A 27995-nucleotide genomic window follows, 5' to 3' on the forward strand; every position below is an offset into this window, starting at 1 on the left:
TTAAAACAGTGTTTCAGCTATCCATTAAAGGATATTCGTATTCTGGCAAGTGATTTGTCTCCATATTCTTGTGGGATAAGCTTTAAGGGTTTTGTCACAAATATCCTGCCAGGAACGCTATGTTTGGCAATGTTGCAACAGAAATATTTCTCCCAGTATGGTTAGACATTTTCAGTCATGGAGTCAACCGAGAAACTACATCTAGAAAAAATTTAAACACTTCTAGGATGTGATAGTGATGCTTATTCAAGTGACAAGGATTGAAGGAGAGGAAGTGTAGGTGAACCAGAACCACAATCACCACCAGCCAGCACCACACTGGGGCTTGCCTTCTCACACTTTGAACAGCTTTGCTGTCCACAGATTTACAGTATGTCCTCGATTGAAAATCAGTGCAGAATCACACATAAACAGCACCTCAAATCCACAGATTTTCTGTTTTCAGACAAACTGGTGGTGGTGGAGACATGCCAGTATTATCACCATTATTTTAATTCGCTCATGGAAGAACCTTCTTCACTCTTTCATAAGAGTGAATCTGAATTTGCTTTTAATAGTACAGATGGAAGAGTGAATATGGAATTGACAGACTGTTGGGCGATGAATGAACAACTCTACATCCCCTGCTGTAAATACATGATGCAAGACATGTTCTTACATGTCCCCTCTTCCCTTACATTTCACATAACAGAAAGGAAACTGAAAAGAATGATGAAAATTATAACATTACAAAAACTCCAAGAATAATTTGAAATGCTGAATAACACATATACACAATTTTACAACTCTTTTAAACCTCTGGCAGAAATTTATTGACAACTGCCATCTATTTTCTGATGAGAGCAATTGAACAAGCCTTGCTGATGGCTAAATTATGGGCAGCACACTGAACATACACTGCAAGTGATGGATATTTCAGGTTGTCATGGTGGCAAGTATGAAGATGGTAGCCTTCTGGGATGTAGGGGTGTATAGTCTGGTAGAAGATGATCATTTCAGGTAAGTGAGACAGCAAGCATTTCTGAAACGTCACATTACACACTGCAATACCCCAGGTCATTATCTTCATGCAAGTGAGTGCTTTGGCCTGATGTACATTTGTATATCATCACCCTTGCCACTCAGCCAAAGCACCATTGTGCCTTTGTCTTTGTAGGAATCCCATTTCTAAGCCACTACTCTCAAGACATCTTAAAAGACCATCTGCCAAGCCTTGGCTTGTAACATTTCTTAAACAAGGAAATCTCCCCAGAAATTAAACATACCAAAATAGTGGCCTATCATTTTTTTTCATCAGCTACTATGTCTATTAAAAAACAAGGTGATGCATTTAAATCTTGGGTGACAAATACAGGTTATTTCTGGGTCCATTTTTTGTATGTAGCTTAATGGAACTTTTAATTCTATCACACAGCAAGGAACAATAATTAGTCATTGTCTCAAGATTCCTTCAGAACATTAACAGGTCCAGCATCTATGTAACATCTTTTGGTTATACCCAGAGGATTATATTCTAAATATTAGGTTTAATGATGTTTGTTGTGCCTCTCTTTTTGGGTAAATTTGGTTGTAACTTGATTAAAGTAGTCTGGTTACTAAAAATTTAAGCTGCTTCGTCTGACTCGTTTTGCTATTTCTGGGTGTACTCTTGATTTTAGAGTTGCACCGTTTTTTTTAAACCAACTAAATATATTGCGAAGATGGTCACACTGAAACCATTCACGCATGCGTTACTATCAACATGTATTACAATTTAGAGATGTTACTTTCTCCGTGCATTACACGCTGTGGCTTGCTATCACTGTGTTCATCAATTAATCAACGCAGGCAAACCTGTAATATCAAAAGCGCAGTTTATCTCATTGCTAGACCATGGCCTGTAGTTTGTAGCACCGTGAAGGAAAGATAATAAATAATCTGTTCCGTGTAGTGTTGGTAACAACATTTATACCGCAGTGAAGGCTTAAAATCTCAGTATTTGTTTTTGATTTTTCGAAATTCAATCTAGAGCGCCTTTTTTTTCTTCTTATAAAACTATTAGTTCCTTTCATTGAAGGGTTAGGTATAGTTTGGAAGTGTGCTATATTAGGATTGCGACACAAAGTCGAAAGTAAAACTTTCGGTGAGTAATTACAGATACATTATTTTTGTTGGGACATACAGGGCCCAATCATTCTGAAGCTATGCATATGAATATACGACACCAGTGATGCTTTGTTTATACTCGTATTTTAGAATTTCTTGCTATTTATGAATCTCACTTGCATTTATAGTTTTGGAAATTGTGTTGGCAATTTAGATAGCAGGAAACATCACCATAGCAACCACAGGGAACACCAATATAACAGCGTAAAAATCCCATTTAGAAGCACTCAGTCACCGGAGGGTATGAATTAACAAATGATAGTCATAATGATAATCCAGTTCCTAAAATCATGCAATTTTTTAAACTAATCATGTAGTTAATAGTCAGTTTAAGAAAAAGTATAAGCACAGACGATTTTGATTTTTGGTCAATCCATTTTTGTTCTGTTAAACTATGTTCACTGTTTTAAATTTGCAACAAGATGAATCGAGGCCACATCATCATGTACCTCACTTACATCAGTTTTAATATTATCTTTTTATCTATATCTGTTTTACCCAAGTGGGTCTTCCCTTCATTATTTGCAATAAGAACTTTGGATGCATTTTGTATCTTTCCCATATGTGCCTATCTCATCCTCCTTAAACTTACTGTCAAAATAATATGTAGTGAAAAGTACAAATTATGAAGTACCTCATGATGCAGAATTCTGTGGTGTCATGTTCCTTCCTGTCCCTGAGTTCTTGATATTCTTTCAGCATCTTGTTTCCAAACACACTCAGTGTATTTTATCTTCTATGTATGATAAACCAGGTTTCACACCCATGAAAAACAAAAGGCAGACTCTTCAGTCTTTACATTTTTAGATATGTGACAACACAGAGATACTGAATTGCATGGTAGCAAACATTTGTGAAATTCAGTCTACTCTTAGTTTTGTTTTGAGTGCAATTTTAACTTGTTATTTTTCCCAGGTATATAACCATTAAGATGGAGGAGGAACCTGAACCAAATTATATAAGAGACCTTATAGAAGGAAAAACAAAACTTCGAAAACTGCGACCCGCACCACCCATCGATCGGTTCAGGAATGATCCATTTAAAAATAATCCCCTGATGACCTATTGCCTTGAAGAATTAAAACGAAGAGAAACCATTGAAAGCCAGTAAGTGTCAGCTTGATGTTTGGTTACAGATTTCCAGAAAATATGAAATGATTATATAGTAATTATTCATGTCATATAAAATAACAATATGGTGACTGCATGAAAAAAATGTTGACTTTACCAGGATTCAATCCTGTGACATTTCACATATGAGTGCAGTATGCTACCACAGAGCTGGAGCACCTTATGATGTGTCGGTATTGATTCACATTACTTACAGAAGACATAAAGACTACATGACTTGTATAGTTGGAAACTAAGGTTGTCCAGGTAAGATAGATGATGTAACCTTTTATTAGTAATTAAAAATTTGCAAAGATTGCACATGTATGTTCTAGTACAAATTGTATTTGTCCAGTTTCATTCTGTCACCCTTAAACTTTGTGAGATATAAGTAACATGTAACTGTAGTGTAGTCCTTTGCTTTACAATAAATTATGAAATCCATTACTGGTGTTTCTTAGTATTAAAAACTAGGAACCCGTAAGTAGAGCACACAAAAATATAATTCCTTAATATGAATTAGGAATTATTGTATCTGTTGGCAAAAACTTACATCAGGATACTGGCTCATAGCATGACTCAGATTCTTGTGAGGTCCACACAGAAGGAGTTAATTTAATATCTGCAGGAAACTAAACAAACATGTTATCGTTATTTACGTATGTATGCTTTTATGCATTCCTTGGTTTCTTAGGTTATATTTGGCTGCAAAGAAGAAAATAAAAACAGCAAGGGATGCTCTTCCAGTAATTCCTCAACATGCACTAACACAATCTGAGGTTCATCAGCGCTTGAAACATGAAGCGTCTAAGAACCGTCCACCACCATTGACGGCTGAGTGGAAGGAGTGTATTTTGAACGTATGACATTTTTTATACTCTTTTTACATTTAATATGTATTTGTGACATAAATGATCTGATACTACAATAAACAGACAGGATAATGCAAATAACATGCCCCATTAACCCTTACTTACTGGCAACTAAGATTTTGTACACAAGTTTAAGCCTTTATTCTGGACAACAGTCTAAATATCCAGTTTTGAAGACTTTCAATCAACGTATACAAGTGGTTTTAGTGCGTGGAAACTGACTCCAAGTTTCATGTAAAATGCTGTATTATTTGTCTGGCTTAAAGCCTAGGATTGATGAGATAAAACTCATGTTTTGGATCCTATGAATTCTGGTTGAGTACATCTGAAAGTCAGTAGATTTGCTGCTAGTTTTATGGCAAAACTTTCTCATAATATCAGTACAAATGTGATTGAAGAGTTTGCTTGTAATTTTGACCCTGAAGAACATTATACCTGAGATGTCTCTGGCATAGAATGTGCACTTGATATTGGAATATAGTGACAATATTATCACAACAATTTAAGCATGGCATGATAGAGAAAGAGGAAATGTCAATTCAGTACAGTAGTTCTGATCCTGCACAGAATTACATTGTACACCTCATCATGTCTGATCATGTCATGTTCTTCATCATTTGACTGTTATTCAGCTATGTTTTACAGGTAGACTTCTGAAGGATATTTTATTGATTTTGTGGTAGCAGGTTAGCTAACACTCCTGGTTTGAATTATGGAGTTCTCAATTTAAATTCTGGACCAAAAAGACCGCTATCTTTACCGATAGGTTTTGTTGTGTTTCTTAGTCATCCCAGTGCCTTCAAGTGCTTCCTGCCATGTCCTTTCCACCACATCAACCTTTGGGTTACATAAAAGATGGGCATTTCAGGTGACTACTAGCTTTTGAAGAAAGATTCTGCGTCATGTAGTTTGTTCACAGAATATTTGCTGTTTTAGGCAGTACCTATTCAACTTAGGAATAAATTTCCCACAATAACTGCAGCATTGCTGGCAGAAGTAGAGGAATTATATGAACGAGACCTGAAACATCTTTGGATTAAGAGGACTTTAAAGCATCTTCCAGCAGAAGAATTGTCTGTGGTTACAATGCATCCATACAGGTAATGCACAAGAAAGAATGAATATCTCAGATTGATTTCATACAGCATGCTGTTTTTTAATGAACCTGTAGTAAACTTGTGTTATGAGAATTGAAGCCGTCTTCTACAAACATAAACCTGCCACCTGCCATGATCCTGAGCCAACTCCATCCATTTACCATCTTCACAGTCCACCTCCCTAAGATCAATCTTAGTACCTCTTCTTACTTTTATTTATGCCTCTATACAACTCTATGATGTTTTTATTTTTGCTATTAGTTTCCAACTCCCTTGTCTGATCTGTTAGACACTCCCTCTTCTTATGCCTCACAGTCCTGCGCCTTACGCTGACTTATCTTAATCTGCTTATTCGCGTACGGACCTGCAGCCATTGCAATCTAACCTGCTTCCTCTGTCCTGCCAAGATAGAGCATTCTTCATCAAACCATACTCTAGGGACTTTGTTTGTTAAAATGAAACTTCCTGTGTACTGAACAACAAATAGTAAATCTCCTCAATGTAGTTAAAATGTTTTGATGACATGGGTGAACTGTCTCTTTTGCATGACACGGAGTCATGCAGAATCAATTTCTTACGTGTCTAACACCATTATCGTCCCTTTTTAAGTGAAATGTAAATACCTACAAATACTGCCAAAGATTTGAATGACTCTTTTTTAAAGGGTGAATTAAAAATGTAGCCAGAACACGAAGCTTACATGAGTTGAGAAATGCATACAAAACTTTAGTTGCCAAACCTGAAGGGAAATGTCCATGTGGGAGATGTCGTCATAGGTGGAAAGATTATATTAAAATGGATCTTAGAGAAATATCATTTAAAAATGTGAGTTGTATTTATCAGGCTCAGAACAGGGTACATGGTGTGTTTTTTGTTTTGACAAGGCAGTGAACCTTCAGATTCCGTAAACTTAGACACTCTCTCAGCTACATGAGTGACCATCAGATTTTCAAGAAAGACTGCTTCAAGGAGTTATGGAATTATCTCTGTATGTCTTCATGTGTGCCTTCATCGCACGATGTTCGTCCCAGGAATGCTTTTAATCTGTGTTGTAAATTCCTTTATACATACAGCAATAGATATATGACTTGTTCTTGACATTGAATTGTTTATCTTAGGGAGGGAAGGACAGAGAATTACAAAAAGTTTCTGCGGACGGTGCAGTACATGGACAAGAGACTGTTGTTAACACATAACCTAATGAGAAGACTTGTAGACAGGGCAGCAACATGTGTACCGGAACTGATCGTTGATTTCACCAAATACAGGTAAATTATTGTCAGAGAGTCTTGTATATTTTGCCATAAAATTGCTTATTAATTCAACACAGATGCATGACAGTGGCTGTCTTCAGGAATGTTGCACCATCTGGTCTGGTAGTTATTGACCAACTTTTCAGAGGACCATACTACGTCCATCATCAGGGTGATGACAGCCATCTTCATACTCGTTACCGTGAGAACCTTAAATCTGATCAGCCACGATTGTAAGTCGTCTGACATGTGTTTGGGATGTACAAAGTTTGATTATGAGTAGAAGTACTCACTAGTTTACTGTGGATTGTTTTTGTTTTCCTCGGTCCGTACAGACAAATGTTGCAGAATACAGTGAGATTTTTACCAAGCACCTCAGATGAGCACTAAAAGACTATCATAAATTGCTCACTGAAAAAGAATTGGACGAAATTGGCGTTAGGCTTAAACATTCTCCCAGGAATTTATTGTTGGTATCCTGGGCTGTAATGCCATGGGATTTGTACGTAGATGCCAGTATTTCAGGGGAACGAATTTCCACAAGTTCTTCAAATCTCATACTCGTAGGAAATTAGTCAGACCCCTTGTACGAGATAGCAGGCTTTCGGAATCATCAGTTGAAATGACACTAAGCTCGGGAAACTGGAACCTTTTAAGGCAATTGCATTGCGCAAAGTTTAACCGTGCTGCTGTTACCAGAATGCTCGCCTGGTCTGATTTTTTGTATTGTTTCTGGGAACTGTAAAGAGATCAAACCCTAACAAAGTTTAACACCCAAAGGAATAATCTGAGTGGGCCTTTTTTCCCCCCCAGGAAGTACATCAGCATGTGAATGTAAACTTTTTGCTGAAGTCCCAGGATTGCATGAGGAACAATAGATCATTTACAGCATACTAGCAATTAGTTTTATGTTTAATATGTTCAGCTTGTAGGTTTTTGGTTCTGCTAGCAGTCCAGAGCTCTGCAATCAGCTTGATGGGAGGAACATCTGATTCTTCTTTCTGTGAGGTCTGTGATTAGGTGGATGCTTGAAAGTAATGTTGCTGTGTCTTGAAAAAGGCCAAGACAGCCCTTCTCTGATGCTTCCAAAACACACTTAACTGTATTTTCGTCTTACTTGCCATCATTCAAGATTTAAAGTTGAAAACTGTTGTAATTAATCTGCAAAACAACACACTTGGGTCAAATTTATGAATTCTAAGAGCTAATCCCTCACTTGTGTTGTTGTTGGTGTTGGTGTTGGTTATGTGATGTTAAAGCATTGAACTGTGTTGTCAGTCTAGTACTTTGTGTAAGAGTGTTGCCATTAGTGCAGAAACTTAGATCAACTGTCCAGCTTTAAATTTCTTGGCTGTGTACTCCCTCCCTCTCTCCACCTTGGCAACTGCTAGAAGCAGAAGGGCCTCAGTGTTTTTAACCCTTTCTTAATAACTGTGGATCCCCTTCCTAACTGAACTGTAGTAGATGTAACTTATTCACTTATTAAAAATGACTTTTGTGTCTTGATTATTCATGTGATCAAAATTGTAGGTCTGGGCTCCAAGTTTCATATCGTTCAGTTTGCTTGCCTGCTTAGGGTTGTAAATGTGAGCTGAAGCATTTTTGTTCTCACTTGTTATCAGTCAGTACAGTCACTGGCTACGGGCTGTACGACGGGTTTGATCCCCGACGGGCAGAGTATTTTTCCTTTAGCCTCTGCATCCAGACTGGTTCTGTGTCCCACCCAGTCTCCTATCCAATAGGTACTGGGGTCCTTTCCTGGGGGTAAAGCCGGCCGGGGCATGCTGCTGACTACTCACCCCCATCTAGTGCCGAGGTTAAGAATGAGTAGGAGCTATGCTGCCTCTCCCTCAAAGCGCATACATGGCGTTTAGTGGGACAGCTTTACTTTAATTTTTACTTGTTATGAAGATACAAATTGCAAGCTTATCTTCATGTGGTGCTGTTTTACTTTGTTTATTATGTGGTGAAACTGTTTGTTTTAAAATAAATGCTACGAAGTGTCCTTTTCCTTATATGTGCCTGCTTTTTATGATTATATTTCAGGGATGTTGGACCAATAGAGTTAGTGAAATGGAAAGAATTAATGGCTGCAGATTTGAAGAAAGCGGACGATGTAATGGGTAGAGACATGTTTACCAGAATAGTGAACTTGTTTCGACAGAAGAATTGCATGAAAGGTGTGCGATGTAATTTCCAACCACAGTTTCTGAAATGCGCCACTTTCATTGTTTCAAATGAGGTAATTTATTGTTAAATTTCATGTATGTTGGTATTTTAGATGTGTGCTAAATTATATTATTCAGATTTAAAACAAATCACATACAGCCACAGACACTGATATGTCTCTAAACTAACGTGTATTGGCGACTTGCATACTTATTTCTCTGTTGGTTGTTTGTGTGTGGCAAAATGTTTCTCTTTCAAACTGAGGGTTGACATTGTTGTTGAATTCTTGCACCCAGAATGTATGGGGCATGGTACTCATCATGGTATGTAGTACTCCTCAATCAAGCAAAGCAAATCTATCTGAAATCTAGGTAGGTAAATTCTTTTCCTGAATTCAGATCTGTACAGGTAGTTTGTTATGTCCAGCATGAATAAGAAGAATTTTTGTACCACTTTATGGACTTTTCATTTTTGCATATTGTTGTGTAACCTGGTCAACAAAATAAATAGGGGACAAGGAAGGAGACTCCACAAAGAATGCGAGTAAAAGGGGAATGTTTTACTCAGAGCAATTGGGCGTCTCCTGGTAACGACAGAAGTCGGCTAATCCTTCCAACACTGGAACGGGACGTAGAAATGAAATGAACAAAATAAATACTCTCTTCCTCCCCCTCACCCCATGTACTGGTGGAAGTGAAGAATTGAGGGAAATTGATTACATTCTGTTGCATTTATACTTTTGTAAAATTTTAAACTGAGATGCGTCGTGCTTGTTCATGCCGGCCAAGAGCAACATGTGAGCATGTGGTCTCATAATTTTATTCAGTCTGTGGAGTGTTTTTCATATGGTATATTCTCCAACCTTGATTGAATGGTTATACCACCATCATATGTCGTGGCATCTAAATTGTAAGGCAGGACTTGTCATGATGATGATGGTATGAGGGAGTTTGTGTTACCATGCTACTGCCAGATGTTGACAGTGTTTGAAGTTTAACATATGACAGATTCAATTTCCTTCTCATTTGCATTTCAGATAGCAGCTTGCATGCTGAGAACCATTAAGAATGTAGTTGACGTTACTGCTGACATGTATAAAATCCCATATCTGAAAATTGATTTGGTGTATGAAGAAGAGACCGGGATACAGATTGTTCCAACAGTGCCAGACATAATCGCCGCCTATCACAAAATTATTGATGATGTAAGTACAATTATAGTGGAGCAGGGGAAGACTGAAACATTTCTGATGTTTTTCTAGGGCTTATACGTATACTCATACAGATATAGAGCATTTCAGGCACTTTGAATTGTCTATTATGAACACAGTAATTTTTATAAAATTCCATTATATTTAGAATAAAATAAAATAATTTGTCATGCAATTGCACTCTCCTATCCACTACACAGGGCCAACATACTAATTTATATTTTGTGTAAGCAACTGTCTTCCTTCGCTAAACAAAAATGCTTCAGAAATATGTGTTTTTGTATGTCTGCAGTCGCATTTTAACATGGAACCTTTCAATCAGAATGTCAGTGAACAGCAAATCATTGAAAAACAAAAGAAGGTCTTGCTACCGTCACACTTCTAACCTCCCCAGTGCAACAAAAATAGTGAAGTGATAATGTGAATGATAATACTGACGATTACTTTTTGGTCATTGAAAAAAATTACTCGACTCTTTACGCTTTACAAACAATGATTACATTCTCTTTCAAATATCACGGTCTGCATATTTCAGTTTTCATTTCAAATTGCATTTTATATGAAGTTCATATGGAAATTTTGAAACATAGTTGAATTATATGCAGTTGCACAGTTTAAAATAAGTATTTGCTTGAATACAAGATATGCACTAGAAAGAAAGAAATGTGCGTAGACTAGAAATTGCTTAAGGTCTCCACAATTATTACAGTTCTTGTCTGGAAAACTGTGAAACACCTTAGTCAGGCCATATTTGAGTCAGACCCCAAATTAACAAAGGTTATGTGAGAAATAAAAGGTGTGTGTTTGTGTCGCAAAATGTAAAAGAGAAGGCATTTATAGATACTGTTCATTTTGGAAAACATTTGCTTACAGCACAGCTCTGCCTTACCTTAACTGACTTATCTAATCTAATAAAACAATCCAACTTGATGAAATTTGTTGTAACCTAATCAGACCTAATTTTAACATGACCACCTAACAGACATCCTCACCCAAGATAGCTAGGCTAATAACATTCTAAAACTCGCTCATTTTCTTGGCATTGCTAATGGAACCCGGTCTGTTCCATATTCAGTAATCCATCATGATCCGTCATATGCCAAAATACTGTGCAGTGATCCATACTATGCTGACCTTATCAACTGTAAAAGTAAAAAACTAAAGCAGTCCCGCTATCTGCCATGTAGGTCCCTTGGGGGGTGGAGGTCTGTATAGCTCCTACTCATCGTTGACCTTGGCACTAGATGGGGGTGAGTGGTCAACATCAAACCCTGGCTGCATATTACCCCCGGGGAAGGGCCCCGATACCCATTGGACAGGAGGCTGAATGAGCCCCAGAGCCAGTCTAGACGCAGAGGCTAGAGGAAAAATACTGTGCCCCCATTGGGGATCGAACCCACTATATGACTGAGCTATCCAGGCTCATCTTATCAACTGTAACCAGTGCAAATGAAACTGAATCTCATCTAATGGATAAAGAATCACTTTTGAAGTTTTGTGTACTCCTTAAGTGAGTGGAGTAATTGATATATACACATTTATTTGGCTGCAATCAGACTAATAAAGTGCCTTAAGTATGTCATAACACTGGCCTTTGTTTATGACAGATCACAGGTGTTGCTCAGCAGTTGGTTCCATTAGAATCTTGGACTGATGTGGACATACCACCAGGGTACATTACCGTTAAAGTCCTTCCGGAACATACTGATAGGGCACGACGGATCATACAGGAAAATGTTGAGAAGCTGTACGCACCAGTTGAGGTTTACAGACAATGCCTTGGTGAGTTTTGTCAGTAACGTACTTATGGACATATAAGGATTTGATTTTTAGTTGTAAGACTTGAGGTTCTCACAGCGGTGAGTATGAAGATATCCGTCTTCTGGGTTATTGCGCTGTGTAGTCTGGTCGATGTTAACCAACGTTTCAGAGGTCATACTGCCTCCGTCATCAGGCCCTGAAGACGGAGGCAGTATGACCTCTGAAACGTTGGTAAACATCGACCAGACTACACAGCGCAACAACCCAGAAGACAGAAATCTTCATACTCTGATGACGGAGGCAGTATGACCTCTGAAACGTTGGTTAACATCGACCAGACTACACAGCGCAACAACCCAGAAGACAGAAATCTTCATACTCTGATGACAGAGGCAGCATGACCTCTGAAACGTTGGTTAACATCGACCAGACTACACAGCGCAACAACCCAGAAGACGGATATCTGATTTTTAGTTGTCATTGGCTGCACTTCTCGTAACACATTTGCATGTATATGTTGTGACATCATTAGTAATTACACCTTGAATTCTTAACTGAAGATGGATTTACTTTGCACTTTTACTATTGATCCTTCCGTGGGTTAATATCTGATGCTGGTACATCATTCTCAGCTGCGTTTCCTACTTCCTTCACCCTTCTTTATCATGCTGTCACTTATCACGTGCTACTTCAACACTGGTCCACTCAGTTTTGTAATGCTGCAGTTGGTTCTGGAACCATCAACCAGTTTCTCTGACTTCATAGAAACTATGTTTTCTGGTGACACAATTTTCAAGCTAAATGGAAGAAATGAGAACATGTGAGCTCGTGTGTTGCCGGCTTCTCGTAGGCTGGTGGAAGAGGGGAATGCCAGTGTGACACCAGGCTGCAGCATCGTAGCAGGGGAGGGGGACTTGATACTGTATTTATTCAGACTGTGTTTGTATGTATCTCACATAATTTAAATTTGTTTTGTTGTTCTTCCTGTCTGTGAGGATACGTTCGGTCTTGTCCACCCTTGTAACTTGGGTTTTTAGTGTGTTATTTACTGTGGGACAGATTTGTTACTCTCTGTATGACAACAGGAGTAAATCAGAAGCATAAAACCACTTTATTCTGGCATTGATAGGATTATATCTGGTCTGTATTATTCCACACACATTAGTTAGTGACTGGCTTTACTGCTATTTGGTTTCCCTGAAGTATCTTTTACCATTTCGATTCCTGAGGTTTATGAATACACTAACTAAAGTTTTCTTAATTTAATAATTTAAATACTTTTTCTTTCAGTGGAGAGGTATAAGCCACTCTATGGAACAGAAGTATCCCACGAAATAGAGACTGTCTTAAAATTAAGACACAAAGCATTTAGAGATGGGTGCCAGAGAGTAAAATTCTTCTGTGAATATTGTGTTGAAATTACAGGACTTGTCAACAATGAGTATTTTAATATTGTAAAGTAAGTATTTACGTTTGTACTTTGCAAGACTTAATACGTAATGTTTTAACGGACCACGGTAAATAAATGTGAAATCAGTGGTTAAGTAGTGACACGTGAGGTCATGAGTGTTCGTTGAAGATGGCTGTCCCTTATAAGGGTTGCTCTCTTGGACCTCTCTCTCTTTCCTACTCTCCGCCTCTCTCTCGCGTGCTGCGACACGGCCCCACACTTCTATTGATTCCCATGTCCTTGCCTGATTCTGACACCAGTCCCAACTGGTTATGGTTAAGCTATTTCTAAATTGTCTGGTTCTTATAACTCTAGTGTTTTTCACTTGCGTGGCTTACTCATTGCCCCGATGATGGAGGAAGCAAGGGCCTCTGAAACGTCGGTAAACTTCTACCAGACTATACGGAGCAACAACCCAGCAGACAGCCATCTTCAGACTCACCACCATGAAAACCTCAAATCCTACATGAGTTTTAGTTGTTGAAGTAACCATGCAGGCAGTGTAAGAACATTGAACTGTGTTAAAGTGATTAGTAGCGGGCAGTATTTGTAGTCTGTGTGGCGGTTGTGACTCCAGTATAGAGAGGAAAGACCACAATGAAAATTAATTAAGGACAAACATCCCCAGTTTTAGGATTTCTCAACACAGCAACAAGGATAATTGATGGTAACTGTATTTGTGATTATATCTACACTATTGCAAATAAATTCATCTTGAGTGAACCCACTATTTAAACACTGATCCACATGAATAAAATATTTATAGAATTGTAAATAAATTAAGACTGGTTTGTTACTGGACTAACTAACTAACTAGATGGCTTAGGTAACCTGAAAGTTCGTCACCGAATTAACCAAAGCCCTATCCTGGGCCAGCAAAATCCAATCACCTTCAAGTCCTATCTACCACTAGATTCTGGCTGTTTATATTTTAATCTGTCTAACAACATCAGTCCCATGAATTTAAGAGCTGGTTAAATAAATTTTTCCACCCATTCAAAAATTTAATTGGATCTGCAAGCAAATTGCCATTATCATCCTTTACCAAATTAGTAGTTGTTTTTGGCCAACATGCTCTTCTGCCATCAGCTCATGTGAATTTACTGGTCAGTCCCTTACACAAGTGAAGAATATCTGCAAGGAAGTGTTTTCTTATTTCCTAAGAACTTCAGCACGCAATGGTAAAAATTTTATGGAGGTATGAGGAATGCGTGCAGAGCAGTGGAGCGTATTTCTGACATCTGCGTAATCTGGATGGTTTTTATTTTTAATGTGCCGCAGTTACGGGTTTGTTCATGCCACTGGCAATCCAAATCTCAGTGGGCCAAATGTCAAGGAATGAGTATCTGACCTTCTGAATAAGAAGTTTTGAAATTCATGGCTCTGTTTGATAAAATTCACTTTTGTATGAAACTTCCCACATTTTTGTATATATATATATATATATATATATATATGTTGAGTATTTTGGGCATTTAATCTTACAGTTATGTATTACTTGTTTAATTGTACTTATCATACAACTGAATGATCTACTTCTGTTTTATTTTAGGTTGTCTCAGTGCAAGTTGAAAACGTCATTGAAGAAAGTTGCCACGAGATATATAGAATGGATAACCACAGAATTGGTTCAGAAACATGAAGATCTGTGCAAAAGGTCAGTTGTAAGTACTTTATATGTTGGTGTGTGAATGCTAGTGAGATTTTCTGTCTAGTGAGAAGGATCGTGATAAAATATATTTATTTTAAATTCATGCTGGTTGCTAGGGAATATTTTTTAGTGGTAGTGCTACTGTTATTTGGCCCTCATTCTTCATCTTTTATGGCTTAGATGCAGTTCACTTGTTCCTGCATCACACTGGCACACCGCTAAACCATTAACTGCGAAACTAAAGTCCAGCCGGCAGCCCCATAATATGAGGGGTTAAATCACCTATTTCTGTATGATGCAAATTAAACAGACTTGTATGGCTAAAACTGTTCCTAGGAGTGTTTCAGCTCCTTCCTGAAATGCATTCAAGGAAACGTAGGTGTTTATTCTGAATTTATTGAGGGCCGTTGTGTTTTTATTGCATGAACCTTTTCATATTACATGATCCTGAATTTAATTTTTACTACATTTTAGCTCATATTTTATACAAGTACCTTAAGCTATTTGAACTGATTAAAGAATCTTGTTTAATTTTACATCAAGGATATTACATTAAGTCAAGAAGAATGAGATGGGCGGGGCATGTGGCATGCTTGGATGGGGTGAGAGGTATGCCCCGAGTATTGGTCAGGAAGCCTGAGGGGAAGAGACTGCTGAGGAGACCTAGATGTAGATGGGAGGATAATATCAAGTGCAATCTGTGTGATATAGGAATTGAAGGAGATTGGATTTTGTTGACCAAGGAGAGGGACCGGTGGAGGGCTGTGGTTAATTTGGTGATGAACCTTTGGGTTCCCTAAGCCAGCTAGTTAGTTAATTATTACATCAAGATGTGTAAACATGTACAAGTGTCTCCTGAAATGATAAACATAGCATGAATTAAAGACGGCTGTCTTCTCGATTGCTACGCCGTGTACTCTGGTAGAAGTTTACTAGTATTTTGGAGGCCCTTGCTGCCTGCATACCAGAATACACAGCGCAGCAACCCAGAAGACATCCGTCTTCATACCTGAAATCTCACATAGCATGAAATATCTAGATTTCCTCTTTGTTCCCAGTATTTGTAAAGAATTTGAAGACGTTGTTGTCAAAGCATTATCAGTGCCCCGAAGTACAGAGGAATTGGTAGAAATGGGTCGACACATGTTGTGTGCCAACACCACAGACATGGAGAAGAAAAAGGCGGACATAGCAATAATGATACATGAGATGGTGCGGTTGATGGATGTGACGTCTCTCACCCAAGGACATATTGGTCTCATTGCAGAAACTATTTCATGGGTACAAAATATTAAGCCAGTGTTCAGGAAGAACTCTTTGGTAAGTTCCTTTCCACGTATGTGTGACAGTTCCATTGGCATTACTGAATTTCTGTACTTTGCCTAACATCTTGTTTAACATAGTAACACTGATTGCAATACACCATTGCAAGAACTGTTTAGAATTGAGTGTCGCGTTTGTCATTGTCTGTTTTAATACTCCACTTAGAGCAGAATTTAACAGAATAATAAGTCATGTGGCTGGCATATTCCGTATACTTCCCGCATGCTTCATCGCCTTGGAAGGAGGAGTAGTAGAATGCTGTTGCTGATTTCAGTCTGTTTTTAAAAGGTGTGTAGCTGACCAGCTCATTACCCCCTGAAATATACCAGATTACCCCTCAAGGGTAATTACTCCCATGTTGAGAACCGCTGTTCTAAAGTACCTTTGGAAACAAGTGGATGTGTGAAATATGTCGTATGACCTCTGCTTTCTGTTATTTGTCGTCGTTTCAGCTGTACGAACAATACAAATCTGAATTTGAGGAGAATCTGGCTAAGAAAACTGAGAGTCTGATGAAGGAAATAGAAGATGTTTTTCCACGTCTGGCACTTCTTAACATGATGGATCACACAGAAAATATCAGAGAATATCTTAATGTAAGTTACAGTGAACTTATTTATTAAATTGTGGTTAAAATTTATGATAAATAAGTGGAAGGATCCAGGAATGAAAGTCACTAACTATGATGAGTGTGGTTATGTTAACACCACTCACTTTCTGCCTTCATGTCTGTCTGTCTGTGCCATGCCTTACATTGCTGGAGGTGAGCGCTTTTAGTGTTAGATTGTGTTATATTGCATTATAAAAATTCAGCAAAGATTTGAGGAGCGTAAAGATGGTATAACTGACTAAAAACATAATATGTCAACAATGCAGCCTTCTTCTGCATTGAAAATCATCTTACATCATTACTTATTTTACAATGAAAAGTATATCTCGTAAGAAAAGTTTGTTTTTGTGCTGATTCGCTAATATTCTGATGGTTATTTTATGCAGCATATCAGATTGGTTATTTATGATCTTCAGAAACTTGATGAAACAATTGAATGGATAAACAAGGAAGAAGGTCTTTTCCAGTTCCCAGTTTCAACCTACCCAGAACTGGATGAGTTGAAGGTATGCATTGTGTTTCTTTTTCTGTAAGCAGGGGTTTAAAAATTACTCTACTTGCGTAGTTATCTGACATGTCAATGTTGTGTGCGTCTCGTATGGTATGTCACAATAGGCTAATTAAATCGTGAATGAAACACTACATTGGTATTTGCACACTTCAACTTACGTGAATCACAAGTGTGTAGAAGTATCTCGTATCCAACTGATTGTGTGATGGACGCAGAAGTGTTTATGTCAGTTTCCTATAACAGAAAGAAGACTTTGTTTTATTTATGAGATGGCAATGTATGATTATGTTTGATTTCTAATAACTCAGGACAAATTTGTTGTAAAAATACAAGACTTTGGCTGACATCATCAGAAAATCAAGCTCTGTTCATTGGTATCACTCCCAACTCATTATCATACTTATACTTTGTGAGCACAAGTGATACATAAGTAAGGTCTGGTGCATGTGTAGCACCTGTAACCTGTACTGTTCATTGGTGGAGGGCAGGGTAGCGCAGTGATTTGCCTGCGACTCTGCTGCAAGTCTTCCTCACACGCCTTTAAATTTTCTATCCCATATAGAACATACTCTAAAATTTATGTACGTTTTAATGCGACTCTTGAAGATGGTTGAAATCAAAACTCACAGTGTCTTCGCACATAAATGAAGCCTCCTCAGATGCCAGTACAGCCGCTCACTGCAAAGGGGTGTTGTTGTGTTGACTGCTGTACTCATCGTTATTTAAGTCATTTGTTCAGTTGTATAAAAGTGATGGCATTATAAAATTAAAACTACAATTCTAAGCAAGAGTATTGTTTCTCAGCTTTATTAGGCAAGGAGAAATTAAAAGTTAAACCTTATCTTTAAGTTTGAAACAACTGGTAAGGCAAGGCCAGATTCATAAAAGTTTGTGTTTCTGTGTTTTTTTAAGGTATTCAGTAATTCTGGAATAATCAAAATAGTTCCTTAAATGTATTTAATTCCAGAGTATTATCTGTCCATTTGGAGAGCTGATTTTCCTTGTCTATAAGTGGCAAAGAACACAGAAATTATGGCTGGATGGGAATTTTTATGATCTTGTAGCCAGAGATGTTGAAGAAAAAACAGATGAGTTTTACAAGTATGTGAATGCTTTAATAACTTATCTTTCCTGTTATTATATCTGACACTTTTGTATTCTTGGTTTTTAATTTTGTGAATTTTTTTGGTTTGTTTATAAGGAAAATCTGATAAGATGAGAAATATCAAAACTGGACATTACTTTATCCTTTCCTCACTGTCCAGTTTCTAATGTCTGTACATGAAATGTTTTGGTGTTAGGTTAGGTTTTACTTGTGATATTCTCAGGGCTCACACTCAAACTAACTTAACCTAAAGTTTGTTATATTTGTTTGTTGTATATTCTAAATTAGGGAAGCTGAGAATGCTAAGCCCTAAGTCTTCTTCTTCTTTCTTTTTTGAACCCTTTTCACTCCTATGTGGAACACAGCAGCCTCCTTTTAGAGGTTTCTTGATCTATTAAACATTTGGTAGGACACCTTGGATGAATGCTCAGCCCATTGCAAGGCCTCTACCTGTACACTGTACAGCACAAGACAGAAAGAGGCGGACAAACATCCATGGCTTGAGTGGGTTTCGAACCCATGGTCCCAGTGTCCAAGCACACGAGGTCCACGCCTCAGACTGCGTGGCCACTGTGACTGGGAAGCCTAAAATTATGATTTAAAAATTATTATTTTTTGTAAGGAATTTTTAATGTCTTGGAAGTTCACCTTAATGATGTATTGTTGAGAATTATCAGTGAATTTGTTGTGGTTGAGTTGGATTTTCATGAGTGCTGTAACACTGTAAAATTAATTATAATCCTAACCTTTTATAATTAAAATGGTTACGAAGGTTTCTTGAACATAGGACAGTAGATGTTCATGTAAACACAGAACTCTGTAAATTTAAATTTTCATCACTTTATTGCCCGTTTATTTAAGTGCACCAACTGTAATGCTTTAAAGAATGAATAACACTTTTACATTTCATTTATACTGACTGTCACATTTTGCATATTCCTCACAGTCAATAGAACATTTTAGGTCCTTACTAATATTACTAGCTTGTGTGAAGATTTGTAGTAGCAGCGTGTGGTTGAGGAATGGATAGTTAACTTGCCTATATTTTTGGTATATTTTTATATGGTAATACTGCTTTTTTTGTGTATTTGGAACTGTCACATATAATATAGACTGATATTTTGAACACTGCAATTTTAAGTTTGTCTGTGAATGATGTATTATGAAATAAATGGGCATCGGCAAGAGCATGCTGTGACTGTCAACAAACGTGTATTACTTACAGAGATGTAATAAAGGCTCAGGAAAAGCATCGCTCAAGACTGAGACAGCAAGTAGCAGAGAACTATCCACATAGGTTCAAAGGTAATGTAGAAGATCCAGACTTCTCTAATTTGCCTGCCCCATTGAAGCTCTGCATAAAGACAATTGAAAGTATTAAGGACTTCAGGGTAAGTATTGTAGTTGCTTTAAAATAATTTTCACGTGTCTTTGAAAATACACAGAATATTCCAAAAAATTGTGGACGTATGTATTAATCTTTATTGCGTGAGAGTAGGGGATTCAGATCTCCATATTCTGGGGCTGTCGGCAAACTGAACTGTGTGTAAACTGTCTCACATAGGCAATAAAGGTTAAGAACGTTTAGCATTTTTAAAATGACAACAGTTTCGGGTTATGTTTGATGCTTTGAGGCTTAGTAGTTGAACATTGGCACTAGTTGGCACTTTGAAAATGGTAACATTTAAACAAGATTATTTCTTATATGCTGTCATGCAGTAGTGAGTAATTGTCACACAGGTCCGTAGCGAGTGCATGGAAGAAACCTGCTTTTATAGAGACCAATGTATGCTGAAAGGTCTTGTCAGGTTTATGCAAATGTGTAATTTATATATGATGTGGAAGGTGTAATCGTAGTCAAGTCAAGTTGAAAGTCTGATTTGTAACTAAATCTTGCTCTCTTCCATAGCAATATTTTCCGGTAGTTGGAATATTCAGCAATCCAGCTTTATGTGAGCGACACTGGAACGAGATGTCAAAGATAGTAGGTTTTGATCTCACTCCAAATGCTGGAACTACTGCAAACAAAATAATTAATATGCATCTTGAGAAATACCTGGACAGGTATGTTTCAGTGTGTCGATGTTGTTTTGTTCTGTTTCATTTATGTAAAACACAGAAATATAATTTGAACTGTATTGCAGTCAACTTTTAAATATCCACAGTAACAAAGGCAACAAAATATTACAGAATGTAAATTTAACTTCAGTATGAATTTTTCCACAAAAATCAGAATTTATATCTTCAAAATTTATAAAAGTTCTGTTTAGGAAAGCTGCAGAATTATGTTTGGCTTCCCTATTGTTCTGCCTGTTTACTCAACTCGTAAAGCTGGTATATAACTGCTGCATTGTCTCTTATCCAATATGAAGTAATCTGAAGTTCAAACATGGCCTGCCATTACTGTCGCTATACTCTGCTGAAATTGGAGATACTGAAGCTCACAGGTAGAAAGAAGGAGGTAGAGGAGACAACATTTCTGAATGCTTGTTAATTCAGTCCACAGCCTCAGCCTATTTTGTAACCCTTTAAAGAATGGAGCCCATCTAAACAGTATTTAAAAATTTAGCTCCTATCTCAAATAAAACAAAGTATGTCTCTATTTAAAAGTTCAGCCAAATAAATAATTGCTGTTTATTTTGATAATTATACAAAACATATGCACACACACTAGCAGCAAAATTCAGAGTTCTTTTAATGTTATGTCGGGTGGAACATATAGGTGCCATTGTACTCTAAAAGGGCTAAGATCCATTTCAGTGTTCTCCATTTACACCAAGGTCTTCCAAAGGGCTTTCTCTCTTCTGATTTGTGACTGATATTTTATGTGCTTATGGAATTTATACAGCTTTCTCCAGCTTCATGATAACTAACTAGATGGCTTATGGAACCCGAAGGTTTACCACCGAATTAACCAAAGCCCTCCACCGGACCCTGTCCTGGGCCAACAAAATCCAGTCTCCTTCAACTCCTATCTCCCATATATCCCGCCTGAGATTATCCTCCCATCTACGTCTAGGTCTCCCCAGAGGTCTCTTCCCCTCAGGCTTCCCAAATAGTGGACCCAATCAACCAGATGGCTTACGGAACCCGAAGGTTCATCACCGAATTAACAAAAGCCCTCCACCGGACCCTGTCCTGGGCCAACAAAATCCAGTCTCCTTCAACTCCTATCTCCCATATATCCCGCCTGAGATTATCCTCCCATCTACGTCTACATGTCCGGCCCATCTCATTCTTCTCGACTTAATCACCCTGACAGTACTGGGGGAGGAGAACAAATTTTTAAGTTCGTCATTATGCAGTTTTCTCCACGCCCCATCGTCTTCCCTCTTAGGCCCAAATATCCTCCTCAACACCCGATTTTCAAACACCTGCAATCTGTGTTCCTCCCTCTGAGTGAGAGACCATGTTTCGCACCCGTACAAAACAACAGGCAAGATTATTGTTTTGTATATTTTAATTTTCAGGTTCTTAGAAATCAGACGGGAAGACAAAATATTTTGAACTGAGAAGTAGCAAGCATTTCCGGAATTTAGTCTCCTCCTAACTTCGTCATGAGTGTCATTTTGATTTGTTATTGTTGTTCCCAAATATTTAAACTTTGTCACACAGCTTCATGATTATTACTCGTTTTTTGTCAAGACACTCTCTTCACCACCCTGCTCTCAGATACCCTCAATGTTTGTATTTCCCTTGGTGGAAAATAGGCTGAGTAAGTTTTGTGTATTTTAATATTTGTGTTTTAGGTTAGGTTAGGGCAAAATTTGCTGAATTGAATAGCAGGAAGCTCTCCCTGAATTTTATTTGCAAACTTCTAAATTAACTGTGTAATTTGTAATGGTTGATAATTAATAGCTGGCCATATTTTAAATGAATATGAAACTGGACTCTTCAGTATATAGATGATTTTATTTTGTTCATTTCAGGTTTGAGACAGTGAGCATTAGTGCAAGCAAAGAAAAGCAGCTACAGGATAATTTATCGCAAATTTTAACGGAATGGTCCGATGTTGCATTCACAGTCAACAAATGGAAGTAAGTAGAACCAATGTTATGAAAGCCTAAGTGAGCCAAAATTCGGTGTGCAAATATAATAAGTTTTGTATTTGAAGAGGATTTGAGGTTACCACAGCGGTGAGTCCGAAGATAGCTGTCGTCTGGGTTGTCGTGCCATGTAGTCTGGTTGATGTTTAGCAATGTTTTAAAGTTTCTTGCTGCCTGCATCATCAGGATGATCTGATGGAGGCAACAAGGACCTCTGAAACATTGGTAAACATCTACCAGTCTGCACAGTGCTACAAGTCAGAAGACAGCATTCGAACGAGAAATTCTATTTTAAATGTAAATTTAGTTTGAATGATTATAATTATAACAGGGATTTTCATAGTGATATTTAGATGATTTTATGTTGTGAAAAGTCCTAGAATTCAGAATATTTTAAGACTATTTAGAAGTTCTTTGATAATATCATTTAATCCCTGAGGAATATTTTTGTTCCACTACATATGGCCAGTTCTGATTAATTTTTAAATTGTTTAACTTTTGTGTTATTTTATGCTTACATTTGTATTGTAGGTATGTGGTTTCATTGATACTGAAATTAATGGCTTAAATAGTTCTTGTCTTAACTGTACCATTTTTGTGGAGTGTGATAAACATTCAGGTCTGTTTGAAAATATCAAATTCTGTAACTTGTTTGTAAACAGAACTCTCAAAATTTCATCTGTCAGGTGTCTGACCTTTGGAAGTGAGTGTGCTCTTAACCCGTTTGACAATAGAACATGAAGAGTTAATAGGACAGTTGTTTTTAAATACTTTGGCTTAAAATCCTGAGTGCTTTGTGGCATTAATTGAACTACAATTCAATTTCAGGGATACAGACATCCTAGTCCTGTCTCATTTAAGTGACATACAAGCCATCATGGATGACCATTATGTCAAAACACTTGCAATGAGAGGCTCTGCCTTTGTGAAGCCGTGTGAAGGTAATGGTAGATAATTTCATCTTGAGCTTTAACTCTGTATACTGTAGACGTGGGCTGCCAACATGTTCAGAACATTAATGAATTTTGTGTATATTTTTAATGAACTGTTTACATTTTCATATAATTTTAATGTGTCTAAATGTAATATAGAAATTGATCATAAATAGACAAATTAAAGCAGTTTATATCTCCTGAATATATCTTATATTTTCCTCAGAAACAGTCGTTGGACTTGTTGAAGTTTGGAACTTGTTTTACGTGGGTAGTTTGTCTACAAATGTATTCACATAGAAACTATGCCAGTTGCATGTTATGAGTGTGGTATATGAACTTAATCCATAGAGTTGTGGTATATGTATTTATTATAATTTATTTTATTCTGAAACGTGAAAAATATCTTCTAAAATTATTAGCTCTGCAGTGTGTCTGTCATATGTGGACAAAGCCTCTGTTTCTCCACATGACCACTAGAGTGATAAAGACCATTTGCTGCTGTGATTGCTCGCTGCATGTGTGAAATCAGGGCTTACTGTTTCCACCAGTTGGTGCCCCTTGGCTTTCACATTGTTATCACATCAAAAATATTTTCCTTTGGTGGTCCGAAGAGATGGGAGTTGTTAAGTACAAGTTTTGGATTGTGTGATGGATGGGCGAGTCATTTTCAGAGAGCTGCTTTAGCAGTTCAAACATAACATGAGCATTGTCATGAAGCAGCACCAGTTTCTCTTTCATCCTTCAGGTGCAGAAACTCTGGACGAGAATGTCCTGTGCGTAACGTGACATTTCCTTCACTGTCACCCTGTACCTTCCCTACTCTCCTTCATATCAACCTGTTGCCAGCCTTCATTATTTTCCCAACAGAGTGCACACTGGTCTTTTTTTGTTTTCTTAGGTCATACCAGGACCAGTGGTCGCACACTTCACGTCGCTTTAATTTATTTTGGACAAAATTTGGGTTTTCTTTCTTGATTAGAAACTGGGGGGGCAGAGAACTGGCAGAGGTCCCCAGTGCTGTATGGTGATTTGTCTGCATTTATCTATATACATGTATACTCTTGTTAAATTCATCGTTTGTGAAAAAACAGTTTTCATATGAAGGGTTCTGGGTCTTTGTCCGTATCGTTCATAACATCTTCCGTGCAGACTGGAAGGTCTTTGAACCTCTTTTTCTTTGGGATTGTTTTGTAATTGCAGTCTTATTGACGCTACTTTTGATGTCAGGTTGAAGTCACAAATTCATGTTTCATTACCACTTATAATACAACTAACTCTGGGCACAGAAGACGTTATTGACTGCACAGTGCATACTTTTCATTGAGGGATTAGACATCATGGTTTCAGAATGGAAGTGATCTTTTCCCATGACAGTGCCCCCCTATAACCTGTTGCAGTGGACCTTCTCAAACAGTTTCGCTGCACATTTCTTACCCAGCTAAGATATTGGACAGGTTATTTGTTGGGGTCACCCTGGAAATTGTGTAGAGAAATACAGAGCTTGTCCATTAATAATGACGAGTGTGACACCCTAAATTATTACTTATTGAACACCCCTCGTTTATTGCATGAGATAATAAGTTTTGTTTCTGTTTATCTCTTTAGCTGAAATACGAGAATGGTATGAAAAGCTGACAAGAATGATGAAAACATTTGAGGAGTGGGGAAGCGTTCAAGCAAAGTGGCTTCATTTGCTTCCTATATTTTCATCTCAAGATATTGTTAGTCAGTTGCCAGAAGAAGGGAAGCTGTTTCAGGTCATTGTCATTATTATTATTATTATTATTATTATTAAGTGTTCTGTCTTACGACAGGTCCATTGCTCTGCCCAAAAAGAGCTCTCCAGTTTTCCCTATTCTCGGCTTCTCGTTTTAATTCCTGGAACGTCATCTTCTTTCCTTGTTTAAGGTCGTCAGTTAGCTGTATCAATCTTCTTCCTAGTCCTCTCTTTCCTTCAACCAGGCCTTCGGTGATATCACTCAGTAACCCATTCCTTCTCATAATATGTCCCAGCCAGTTAGCTTTCCTTCGTGTAATCGCCTGCAGAATGTTTCTTTGCTCGTTGACTCTCCTTAATACTTCTTCGTTGGTCACTCGATCCGTCCACCTGATCTTCTCTATTCTTCTCCAACACCACATTTCAAAACTCTCCTTCCTTCTTCCTGAGTGTCCAAGTCTCTGCTCCATACGTAACACTTCACTAGTTTCTCCTTCATCTCCAAGCCCAACTTGCTAGTGAGAAGTATCCTCTTCTTGACGAAAGCTGCCTTGGCCATGGCTATCCTTGCTTTTACTTCCTTGGTGCATAGGGCGTCCGTCGTGACTATGCTTCCCAAGTACTTGAAATGCTCCACATTCTCCATCTGTTGGTTTCCAATTACAACGTTCAATGGTTCTGCTCTCGGTGCTATCCTCATTACCTTTGATTTTTCAATGTTGATTTCCATTCCATACTCTCTACCTGTTTCCACTAACTTGTCCATCATGTTCTGTAATTCCTCCTCTTCCTTCGCCAATACTACAGATTTTAAAATGTTTTGTCTTCTTTGTGCTGGTTTTCTTTACACATTGATTAAGTTATAGAAATTTATTTTGCAGAAGGTTTCATCTTGCATAGTTGTACGCCATAGGATCTTGAGTTTGTTAGCCGTGCTCAAGGCGGAATCCATTCATCTTACAAATTGCGATGTGATGGCTTTTATTGCAGAATGTGGATCAGAGTTACAGGAGGTTAATGAACTCGTTGCAGAAGGATTCAAGAGTGGTTGAGACAGCAGGTGCACTCAGTACATCTGTGATCCTACAGGAATGTATGGCTGATCTGGAGAAAGTCAGTGAGGGAGTGGCTGCTTACCTAGAAGAGAAGAGACTTGTGTTCCCAAGGTTGGATGATAATAATCCCGGCTATGAACAACTTTAAAAGGGAGAATTTATATTCTACTTCTTAATTTAGTCAGCTTTGGTGTTTCATTTAAATTCAAAAGTAATGATGCATTTGGAGTGAAAGTTAGCTTCTTGATTTTCTAACTGAACAGAAAGTTAATTGAAGCCTGGTTAGAAGCTCGAGAGCCAGAAATCCACAACCGCCAGCAGTGGCTTAAAGTTTTGGTGAATTGTGGATAAAGATTAACTCTTGTGTCATCTTTTTGACTTCTTCGTTCTGTCCTTTGTAAAGATTCATTACAAACCCACCTTCTGTAATCATTGAGCGGATGTTGTATTTCATTGCAACATTCAGAATGTCATCTCCTTTGCTGTGGAGTCTGTGTTCTAGGAACTCAGTGACAAGTGACTTAGTGGCATGAAGTTGTCTCATTATTATCTTAGCCTCAGCTTCATCATGCAGCTCCAGTCACTGTTTCAACGGAGAAACATTAAATAGGAGAAGACTTTCCATAAAGTTTTGACATATGATCCTAAATCACTCTGTGAGTTTTGTTGTCTTTCATGATAAATGTAATCACTTATCACTGTTCATGTTTTTCTGAGTCTCTGTTAGTGTTACAGTAAAGAGTGAAGAATGTATAGGAATACGGTTCGGCCACTCATATGATGTCTGAGAAAGAACTTCGGGATCTCAGTAGTAAATATTTATTTACTTCATTACCATAGAATGTTGCATGTGATGAAAATATTTTCTCAAAGTTCTCAGACAAAACTGGGGATGTGAAATTTGTACAGAGTCTTCCATTTAAAATACAACCCTAACCACTACACACAATTTTCTTCACCCAAAAACAATGAAACCAGTACATCACGTTCGTAACTGGCGTGAGCAGCGGCCTAGCTTGACTTGAGTGTCGTGGGGGTGGTTGGGAGAGTCTACTGCTTGTGGATGAGTCTGCTTCTGACTTCATATTTGTATAATAATACGTGATTGTTTTGGGGTTCTGTTTTAAATTGTACACTCTGTATTAATGTTAATAGTTTAGGGGGGTGGGGGGTGAACAGCTTCGCTGTAGCACCAGTAACCAGAATTTGCTACTGGTTTTGCAAACTGTGCATCTTCTATTTGTCTTTGGCGTTGACCAGTTACTGCTTATCACTAATTAATAATTTATTTCCATAGATTTTTCTTCCTTTCCAATGATGAATTGTTAGAAATTTTGTCTGAAACCAAAGACCCACTGAGAGTACAGCCACACATGAAGAAGTGTTTCGAAGGAATTGCTAAAGTAGGCTTTGATCCTGATCTCAACATCTGTGCCATGTTCAGTGGAGAAGGAGAGATAATAAACTTTTTGCAACTCATCTCTGTGGCTGAAGCTAGAGGAAGTGTTGAGAAGTGGCTTAATCAGGTGAAAACTTCAGTGAAATTTATCACTTACCTAGATGCCACCTGTCTACAATAAGACGCAACACCAGTTTTATAGTGTTTTAAGACATAAATTGTATTTGAAACTAATGCTAAAGACTAAGTGACAATATTATAGGTAGAGGAGCAGATGGTCGTGTCTCTAAGGAGTGAAATAGAGAAGAGTTACGAGGCATACCCTAGATGCAGCCGTGCCAGCTGGGTTTTGCAATGGGCAGGCCAGGTTATGCTGTGTGCTGCAATGATCCACTGGACAGAGGAAGTGGAAAAAATGCTCAGACTAGAACAAGCAGAGAAACTGAGAGAGTATCACAAACGTTTGCAGGTGAGGCTTATTTGGTTATTACTTAAATATGTATTTATAACTATACTGAAACTAAAGATTGATTGAAAGGCAGAAAAGAGTTTCTCTGCTTATGCACTTTCTTCTCA

The 27995-nt window shown here is 37.8% G+C and overlaps 1 protein-coding gene across 5 annotated transcripts in view; it reads left to right on the plus strand.

The window, feature by feature from the left end:
• The first annotated feature begins 896 nt into the window (after positions 1 to 896).
• The window catches only part of Dhc62B (Dynein heavy chain at 62B), an 80760-nt gene continuing 53661 nt past the window's right edge, over positions 897 to 27995 (plus strand). The window contains exons 1-22 of one of the 5 annotated variants that reach the window (XM_087354236.1): positions 897 to 999; positions 3061 to 3252; positions 3950 to 4115; positions 5064 to 5227; positions 6343 to 6492; positions 8524 to 8719; positions 9683 to 9850; positions 11464 to 11638; positions 12908 to 13076; positions 14620 to 14724; positions 15777 to 16038; positions 16494 to 16637; positions 17038 to 17157; positions 18130 to 18263; positions 19493 to 19658; positions 20177 to 20331; positions 22197 to 22304; positions 23142 to 23254; positions 24854 to 25005; positions 25956 to 26131; positions 27318 to 27546; positions 27682 to 27888. In XM_087354236.1, coding sequence (XP_087210362.1) covers positions 926 to 999; positions 3061 to 3252; positions 3950 to 4115; positions 5064 to 5227; positions 6343 to 6492; positions 8524 to 8719; positions 9683 to 9850; positions 11464 to 11638; positions 12908 to 13076; positions 14620 to 14724; positions 15777 to 16038; positions 16494 to 16637; positions 17038 to 17157; positions 18130 to 18263; positions 19493 to 19658; positions 20177 to 20331; positions 22197 to 22304; positions 23142 to 23254; positions 24854 to 25005; positions 25956 to 26131; positions 27318 to 27546; positions 27682 to 27888 — 3525 coding nt within the window. In that variant the 5' untranslated portion in view covers positions 897 to 925. Of the gene's footprint in view, positions 1000 to 1747; positions 2123 to 2223; positions 2387 to 3060; positions 3253 to 3949; positions 4116 to 5063; positions 5228 to 6342; positions 6493 to 8523; positions 8720 to 9682; positions 9851 to 11463; positions 11639 to 12907; positions 13077 to 14619; positions 14732 to 15776; positions 16039 to 16493; positions 16638 to 17037; positions 17158 to 18129; positions 18264 to 19492; positions 19659 to 20176; positions 20332 to 22196; positions 22305 to 23141; positions 23255 to 24853; positions 25006 to 25955; positions 26132 to 27317; positions 27547 to 27681; positions 27889 to 27995 lie in introns of those variants that run through there. The other 4 variants (XM_087354237.1, XM_022074947.2, XM_087354238.1 and 1 more) reach the window with 4 other exon arrangements.

The sequence above is a fragment of the Zootermopsis nevadensis genome, unplaced genomic scaffold, assembly GCF_977971745.1.
Source record: "Zootermopsis nevadensis isolate Lab colony 2312 unplaced genomic scaffold, Znev_1.0 Znev_ptg000023l, whole genome shotgun sequence".
Classification (NCBI taxonomy): domain Eukaryota; kingdom Metazoa; phylum Arthropoda; class Insecta; order Blattodea; family Termopsidae; genus Zootermopsis; species Zootermopsis nevadensis.